The sequence below is a fragment of the Labrus bergylta genome, chromosome 9, assembly GCF_963930695.1.
Source record: "Labrus bergylta chromosome 9, fLabBer1.1, whole genome shotgun sequence".
Classification (NCBI taxonomy): domain Eukaryota; kingdom Metazoa; phylum Chordata; class Actinopteri; order Labriformes; family Labridae; genus Labrus; species Labrus bergylta.
Genome location: NC_089203.1, coordinates 24,620,333 through 24,629,727, shown reverse-complemented (window position 1 = coordinate 24,629,727; position 9,395 = coordinate 24,620,333). Strand labels below are relative to the sequence as shown.

The window sequence follows — 9,395 nt, the reverse complement described above, 5'->3', positions numbered from 1 at the left end:
ACTATACAACATAGGTACCTTTGGACTTACTTTGGGTATACATACAAAAGCGAATAACAAGGAAAAGAGTTAAGAGGAGGCATGCCGATTTGAACGCTTTGGAATTAGTATATCAGGCCAAATAAATGATTGGCTCATCCCAACCTCCTCTCTTGGTCTGTGATCAGGAAAGCTATGGGATTAATATACTATCTTTATTCAAGAGCATGTTATTTTTCTTAAGAACAGGTTTTTTTAAGTTTTGAGAGCAATACTTATTGATTTTACATTCAGATGTTTTCATTCTTTCTCTCAAAAACCTCTCTTTGTACTCAAATAGTTGCTGCTTGTGTTTAAATTTAGGATACGCCTGTAAGCTTCAACAGTTTCTACGGGTCATAAACAGACTTCGCAGCTGTCCGCGTAGCCTAATGTCAGACAGCAAACTTTATTGTGAGCACATTTACTTTGTTTTAAAAGGCGTACGCCCATAACGTAAGGGCCTCATAATTATATTCAACATATACTAAGTTGAATTTCATAGCTGCTGTTTGAACCAGGCATTTTAAACACTCAGGTTTGTAATATTATTCAATTTCATAGGGATGGTTTTAATGGCATTGTTATTATATCGTGGTAATGTATAGTTATGTAAAACAAACAAGCTGATGCACTGAAAAGTTTGAATAGTTGTAAGTGTTCATGAAATGTTGTGATGCTACAATCAATGTTGTACCATCACACATCCAGTCTGCATCATTTCTTGATCTTGTGGTGAAGTTTTATCAAAATGAAATGACCAAACTTGCTTACTACAAACACTAATCCTTCCACGTTCCCTTGTGTTGCTAATATTTGCCATGTCATTTGAAGTTCCAGTTCAAGAATTCTGATCCACACTAAACAAGTTGAGTAGTTGAACTCAATATGTACACAATAGTAAAAATAACAAAAAAGGTCATTATATGAAAGAAAATATTTGTTCTCCAATCCTTTCCATGGTGCACCTACTTTCATTTCCAGCCCGGGAACAAACAAAGGCTGACAGATGCCTGGGTATTTGGAAATGATTTCCAACAAGCCATACAGCTTTAAGCCATCCCTTATCTGCAGCAGAATCGGGAGCAGTCTCTGTGCGTGGAGGACAATAGACCTTATTGAGATAACTTACATAGAAAAAATGGACATAGCAAAAGAAAAACACTGCATTTTGTAATTATGTGTAAAATTGTAGTGATGTTCACAGATGAAGGGTTCACATACTTTCAAGCTACAGTGTATGACACAATGACAACAGCTGGAAATGAGCATTAAACATTCAGTCCATTATGGCAAAAATGACAATTTAAAGCGTCACCATTTTTTTAAGGTGATGATGCTTGAGTGAGGAATTGCAGCTTTTGAAATGTAGACACTTTCATGTCAACATACACAAGCACAATTAAACCCAAAACACATTAAACATACCGGATTATTTCCTCCCTTTTCTCCGCGTGGATTAATCCTGTGTACCCACAGTTCAATGTCTCCTCTGTGAGACTTCGAATGGTTGCCTCAGCGGCTGCCTCCACCTGAAATGAAACAGACCACCTTATCGTTGTGTCAAGAAACAGATCAAGTGATGTGTGAGGGCTCTTTTTAAGATAGAAAAAAGTCAGAGTACAGCTATGAAGGCTGTTGTACAAATTGCTCCTGATGACAGGACTGTAAGTGACAGAGCTACTTGGTTTCATTATCAGTTCATTTACTTTAAAGTTCTTCCTGCTGATCAGTTAAGTCTCCATGCTTTCTCAGATCGAGGCCGCTGATCAGTTCATGCTTTGTTTTTTTAAGAAAGGCTTTATACTCTTACTCTCGGCTCGGTATATTGGGCATCTCCCACATTGTCTTTGTCCAGGTTGTCAAAGTTCAAGTAGCCAGTGCACAGGACCTTGTAGCACCAAAGCACAATGAAATTAGGGGCAGATCCTCCTTGGGCCAAGCTGGAGGCCATGTTTTCCTCTGTGTGCTTGCTTGTCTTTGTATTTTGCTTTTTAAAAGGCAAAGGGGGATTGTCATGTGACCTAAAGCTCAGCTCTGAAGTGGGAATCACCATTAAATGTGACTGTAGTGTTTTCAGTCAGAGCCTCGTGTAAAGGCCAGGATGAACAGCTCAGGCTGCCTCGTTTACTGGCTTCATTTGAAAGGAACCGTCTAAATGTACTGCAACAGTCTGGACTTTTCACCCAAACCATGCTATGTATGGGATGTCTGTTTTTATAATAAATATTTTAATCATCACTCTTTTATGTTGTCACTCATTCTTGAAAGACATCAAAAATAGTGGGGTTAATACAGACAATTCTTTTCTGAGTAATTCCATGTGTTGTAGTCTTAGCAGGAAATAAAAGGTGAATACTCCAGAAAAAGAATTTCTACTCTCCTGTTACATGCTTCTTATAGATTGGTAAAATAAAGCATCAAACGCAGTTTTAAAGTCTCTTGCTGCTCTCCAAATTAAATACATAGTCCTGTTTTCAAAACCTCATTCTGCTTACAATATTAGTGTCTTGATGATAATCAGTTTCTTTTTACGAGGTTAAGTTATGGTCTTAACCTTCCATACACCAGAAAGTCCTTACTTTATTTCAAAATAAAATCAGTCAAACAGTAAGTGAAGATCTCTCAGTTTAAGACAATGTATAATAATGTGTCTAATTTTATTTTTGAATATATAGATTTACATATATATGGTACATACACTGTATATATATTACAGCACTTAATTAAAACCCAAGTTATAAGTATACTATAAAATCGTCATGAATCAAAAAAAGTTATCACAGCCAAGTCAAAGTGAAAAATGAATTAATACAGTTTAAGATATAAAGATATATTTTCACTATAGATGTACATTTTTTATTTAATAAATGGTTCTGTTCTTTTTAGCTATTAAATATTTTTTAATATCTAGTAGACCAACAGTGTATTTTTGTTTTAAATATTTAAAATTGACTCGACGTTTTAAAACTAGATACAGTCAAAATAATTTATAAAGATTAGCTGATCGATGAGTTTCATTTTCTTTTAACACGCTTGCATGTAAAATAATATATAATAATATAATATAATATTATATATATATATATATATATATATATATATATATATATATAATATATAAAATAATATTTACAGTCTATGGCTTGCATGCGGCTGTGAAATGAATTAAATCTGTTGCCGGTGTCGCATTTCTATTCCGCCATCATGAGGGACGTAGGCCAACGTCATGGCCAACGTCGACAGATTAGACGGTAGTCATACGTTGGACACGAATGTGATTGACAGACACACTGGACCAATAGTGGAGAAGACAGGGACGATTTTATTGGTCTAAATCTGTTCGTGTACGTCAATCATAAAGAAATGAGCCAACCAACGGTCGAGCTGAAGGGTAGAGGGCGGGGCTCAGTTGTAATATAAAATAGATGGTTGCGCCGTTGGTGCACGTTAACAGACACTTTAAGTCAATTCATCGCAGCAGTCAGTCTAACAAAAAAACAAAACAAAATGAGGGAAATTGTCCATCTCCAGGTCGGTCAGTGCGGGAACCAAATTGGTGGTAAGGTTAGTACAGGTTTTACCTAATTTACAAATCCGATTAAATTGTGTTATAATTTGTACGCCGGTTGTTTGAAGAACTCAACCGTTAGATATCAGTTAACCACCGCGGATAGGATTGACCGTTGAGTGGTTTAAAATCATTATTTTCATCTAATTCGGTGGACGTATTCGTTCCCGCAATGCAAAATATATGAAGTGAGTGTTTTCGCCCTTCGTGGGCTGTAATGTTGTGTAAATTGAACAAAGTTCTGCGTGTTTAAGATTAAAACGAACAAAAAAAAAAAAGTCCGCAGTCGTGACCATGTTGGCGGTTAATGACGTAGCTATGAGCGATGAGACTGCGCGCGGACTGCTGAACGGCGGGAAGTTGAGAGCAACCCATCCGGGTACTTTGCCCAAACGATGCCGGCCCCGTCCCTTTCTGCGTGAAGTCATTCCATCAGAATGAATGGCGGTTAATGGACAAGCTGGGGTCATTACCCATTTAAAGTCTTTTAAAAAACGAAAACCATACTTTTAAAACTGCAAGTATGAGCCTAAATCTTATGAGCGGTGATGTAAACATTTAAAATATGACATTTCTGAACAGATCTGCATCATGACGGTATAAAATCAACCATATATGTGAGTGTCTGTTCAATCTCTCTCCGTCAAACGAGTCATCAGAGGAAACTGACTTTAAACACCTGATGAGTCATTATTAACCGTGTTACCCGAGAGGGATCTTTATTTTTAAATAATATTTATTTGTAATAGTTTCTAACAGTGTTCATGGCTGTAATGGAGTAGTTACAGACGTTTATTTTAGAGAAAAGGGGACATAAACTCTGAGTTATCAGCTGATTTAGTAAAGAATAACACATGTAAAGTCACCTGGATGATATTAAAACCTTTTGTATTCGTACGTGAGTGTAAATAATGATGAGTGGGTGAGAGGAGGTGTTACATCGAGCTAGCCAACTTTTAATTTTGACATTTATTTTTCAGTAAGAGGATTTGATGTAGTGTTCCTTCGTTTAGAGACATTTTCACCAACATATTTATGTGATGTGACAGTTGAAATGTTGTTAATATGTTAGTGAATGAATGTGTGAAGAATCTGTTAACAGACTTCTCTTCTGTCACAGAGCGATCGCTGCTTTAATGCCAGCAGGAACATGACAGCAGTCCCACAATTTACCACTTTAATCCTCTCTTGTTTCAGTCCAAACACACAGATCTCTTCTTTTACCCTCCGGTGTCCTTCGTAAATCAAAACCCGATACTAAATTGTGTTTTTAAAATGGTTTGAAGTACAAAATGCTTCGCAATCGAGTTTAATCGCACGGCTTCCGGTGTTTTCTAATCTACCGCCGAAACATTCTCAGGGCTTGTTTTCACCCAAACGGGGGCGTGGTCACTCTGGCGAGCCGGAAGTGACGTTCAACTGCTCTTATGAATCCACCTCTATAGAACTGCTACGTCAGCTTTAAAAATGAAAGAAACCGATACATAATGAGCTGCATCCACTTGAACATTACTGCCTACTCTTTCCCCTGTCACTTGTTTATGTTTTATCAGCCAACAATGTCTTAATTTTTTTAAATTATATTTCAGTTTTGGGAGGTGATCAGTGATGAGCACGGCATTGACCCAACTGGCACATACCACGGTGACAGTGACCTGCAGCTTGACAGGATCAATGTCTACTACAGTGAAGCCGTAGGTAAGGTTGAATTAGATGTTTTAATAGGCATAAACTTTTTTTTATTTTATTTTATTTTTTTTGTGTGAACATTACCCTTACGTCCTATATGCTTCTTGAAGGCGGTAAATATGTTCCCCGTGCTGTGCTGGTGGATCTGGAGCCAGGAACCGTGGACTCTGCGAGATCCGGACCCTTCGGCCAGCTCTTCAGGCTGGACAACTTTCTTCATGGTAATTGTTCATTTGTCCTTACATTCCTAGCTACTTCTCATTTTGCATTTAAGTACTGTACCCCCCCCCCCCCCCCCCCCCCCCTTTTTGTTTTCCTTTCCTCTTCTAGGCCAGAGTGGTGCTGGCAACAACTGGGCCAAAGGTCACTACACGGAGGGTGCAGAGCTGGTGGACTCTGTCATGGATGTAGTGAGGAAGGAGGCAGAGAACTGTGACTGCATGCAGGGCTTCCAGCTTACACACTCTCTTGGTGGTGGTACTGGCTCTGGGATGGGCACACTGCTCATCAGCAAAATCCGTGAAGAGTACCCCGACCGTATTATGAAAACCTACAGCGTGGTGCCCTCACCCAAAGTATCAGACACAGTCGTTGAGCCCTACAACGCCACACTGTCAGTCCACCAGCTTGTAGAAAACACAGACGAAACTTTCTGTATTGACAACGAGGCTCTGTATGACATCTGTTTCCGCACCCTTAAACTTACAACCCCCTCATATGGTGACCTCAACCACCTCGTCTCTTCCACCATGAGCGGCGTTACCACCTGCCTCAGGTTCCCCGGACAGCTCAATGCTGACCTGAGGAAGCTGGCTGTAAACATGGTGCCATTCCCTCGTCTGCACTTCTTCATGCCAGGCTTCGTTCCCCTCACAAGCCGAGGCAGCCAGCAGTACAGGGCCCTCACTGTACCAGAGCTCACCCAGCAAATGTTCGACGCCAAGAACATGATGGCTGCCTGCGACCCACGTCACGGCCGCTACCTGACAGTGGCTGCTATCTTCCGTGGCCGCATGTCCATGAAGGAGGTGGACGAACAGATGCTGAACGTGCAGAACAAAAACAGCAGCTACTTCGTTGAATGGATCCCCAACAATGTGAAGACCGCTGTCTGTAACATTCCTCCCCGTGGCCTCAAGATGGCTGCCACATTCATCGGCAACACCACAGCCATCCAGGAGCTGTTCAAGCGCATCTCTGAGCAGTTCACAGCCATGTTCAGGCGCAAAGCTTTCCTCCATTGGTACACCGGCGAGGGTATGGATGAGATGGAGTTCACCGAGGCTGAGAGCAACATGAACGACCTGGTGTCCGAGTACCAGCAGTACCAGGACGCCACGGCCGAGGAGGAGGGAGAGTTCGAGGAGGAAGGAGAGGAGGAGCTTGCCTAATTGTCCAAAGCTTTGCCATCTGCCATGAAAATGTAACGTTCCAACCAAGTGTTTCCTGTTTTCAGTGTTCTGTCTGCTGTTCAAGTGAATAAAAGTTTCTTCTGCATTTTTGAAGTCTTATTGTGTTTAATAGTATTCACAGGCTACTTTGCAATTAATGAGCTATAACTATGAAGTTAAGTATTTATTAGAGTAGATGCTGCTCTACACTGTAGATAAGGTGTAGTTGCATGGCTGGTGTTTTGCCAGAAGTACAGAAGTAAACAAACATTTAAAATCTGTTATAATGTCACTTAAATGAAAAGTAGTAAGATCATAATGGAGATTCTGGCTATAAATGTGGTTCATTCAATGTTTTGTTAATTTTATTCATTGTATATAAAGGTGCTGCTAAAATTTAGACAGCACATATGTATATATATATATATATACATAATTACACTAAAAATGAATTAAAATTTAATAAAATGATTAAATTACAAGCTGAAAGGAAAGTGTTCATCAGATATCACATGCAGTGTTTGGCGTTTGAATTCTACTGATAGTTTGAAGGTAACATACTGATTATCCAGCTTCGTACTAAGAAAATGATGCATCTTAAACCACCTCTGCAGACATTTCCATACTGTCGCTCAGTCTCTGACAGTTCCTGGTTGTGGTCAGTAGGTGGCAGTGTTGGCTAAACCACTCTCTTCCAAACGCAGTAGGTCAGGATGCTCACAGCCAAGGCCAGCAGAGTCCAACAGCACACCTTCTTCACCTGGCTCTCCAAGCCCTGCTTCGCTCCAAAGTGGGACACAAAGCCGCTCTGTCAACAACAAACAAGTAGATTGAACTCTCAATGAACACAGACATGTACTGTCATCGTTCAGATTTCTAAGGAACACATTTTAACCTGAATTCTCACTCAAGATTGTTGATACAGCTCGGATTAAAAAGTCTCAAGAAACCTGTATTTTACAGTTATGATTTTACCCAATTAGTTTGTAGATCTCTGAACACAATTAGGACAGCTGTTGGTGTTGTTACTGAATATACTAAACACTTAATAAAAGAATCTGAATGTTCTCTACATGTTTGTGTGCTCCTGCAGCAGCAGCTCAACGGATATGACCGATTAACATTTTTATCAAAAATAGATAATTGTGGGAAAAAGCAGATTGAACTGATTTTTTAAAATTGTATCATTTAAAAATATATAAAATGAGTAGCTCTCATGCAGCCATCTACCCGATCTTTAATGGGACCCAATGTCTCATCAAGTGAATAAGTGACATGATTATTCTATGTAGGATGTAGTGGTACATAGCAGGTCTGAACTTTCAGCCTGTGCTGCTTTGATTAAAAAAGGTGTTTTTAAAATAGCCTCTTATATGTCACCAATGTTTATGAAAGTGCACTGCAGTATAGGTTCTCTCCTTGTTTGACAAACTGCATTTCAAATTTGAGCTCATTTATTTTCTTAGTGTTATTTCTTTATTCCTTTAAGATCTTATTTGTCATCATATTTTCATATTTAATCTTCTCTTCTGATTGTTGTGGTTGTTTCAGTGAATTTAAAACAGTCTATTTTAGTCTCTCCTTTTCCCTTTGTCGTGATGCTTTTGATGTCTTGTGTGAATCGTCTTGTTGCTGAAATGTGCTCTATAAATAAACTTGCACTTGCAACTGCGGTCAAGCCAGCCGCTCCTCGCTTTTACTTGAAGTGAGAAACTTTGAGAAATCCACTGTCAAAGTCCCTTATAAATCACTGTAATGATTTTTTTTATGACTTTAATGTCTTGTGAAAAACAATTCTTCCATAAGTAGACAATAATTCTGATATGGTTGGACTTAGACCTAGCAGATTTGGAGTCACACTCAAAATTAAAGTGGAAAAACACACTACAGGCTGATCCAAATTTGATGTAATGTCCTTAAAACAACTCAAAATGAGGCTCAGTAGTGTGTGTGTGGCCTCCACGTGCCTGTATGACCTCCCTACAACGCCTGGGCATGCTCCTGATGAGGTGGCGGATGGTCTCCTGAGGGCTCTCCTCCCAGACCTGGACTAAAGCATCCGCCAACTCCTGGACAGTCTGTGGTGCAACGTGGCGTTGGTGGATGGAGCGAGACATGACGTCCCAGATGTGCTCAATTGGATTCAGGTCTGGGGAATAGGCGGGCCAGTCCATAGCATCAATGCCTTCGTCTTGCAAGAACTGCTGACACACTCCAGCCACATGAGGTCTAGCATTGTCTTGCATTAGGAGGAACCCAGGGCCAACCGCACCAGCATATGGTCTCACAAGGGGTCTGAGGATCTCATCTCGGTACCTAATGGCAGTCAGGCTACCTCTGGTGAGCACATGGAGGGCTGTGCGGCCCCCCAAAGAAATGCCACCCCACACTATTACTGACCCACTGCCAAACCGGTCATGCTGGAGGATGCTGCAGGCAGCAGAACGTTCTCCACGGCGTCTCCAGCCTCTGTCACGTCTGTCACATGTGCTCAGTGTGAACCTGCTTTCATCTGTGAAGAGCACAGGGCGCCAGTGGCAAATTTGCCAATCTTGGTGTTCTCTGGCAAATGCCAAACATCCTGCACGGTGTTGGGCTGTAAGCACAACCCCCACCTGTGGACGTCGGGCCCTCATACCACCCTCATGGAGTCTGTTTCTGACCGTTTGAGCAGACACATGCACATTTGTGGCCTGCTGGAGGTCATTTTGCAGGGCTCTGGCAGT

The 9,395-nt window shown here is 40.6% G+C and overlaps 1 protein-coding gene across 1 annotated transcript; it reads left to right on the top strand.

The window, feature by feature from the left end:
• Window positions 1-3,484: 3,484 nt before the first annotated feature.
• On the top strand, window positions 3,485-6,775 carry LOC109987336 (tubulin beta-1 chain-like). The gene is made up of 4 exons (XM_020638376.3): window positions 3,485-3,585; window positions 5,179-5,287; window positions 5,389-5,499; window positions 5,609-6,775. Exons 1-4 carry the CDS (start codon window positions 3,529-3,531, stop codon window positions 6,667-6,669), a joined length of 1,338 nt encoding a protein of 445 aa, XP_020494032.1. The 5' UTR covers window positions 3,485-3,528; the 3' UTR covers window positions 6,670-6,775.
• Window positions 6,776-9,395: the final 2,620 nt, after the last annotated feature.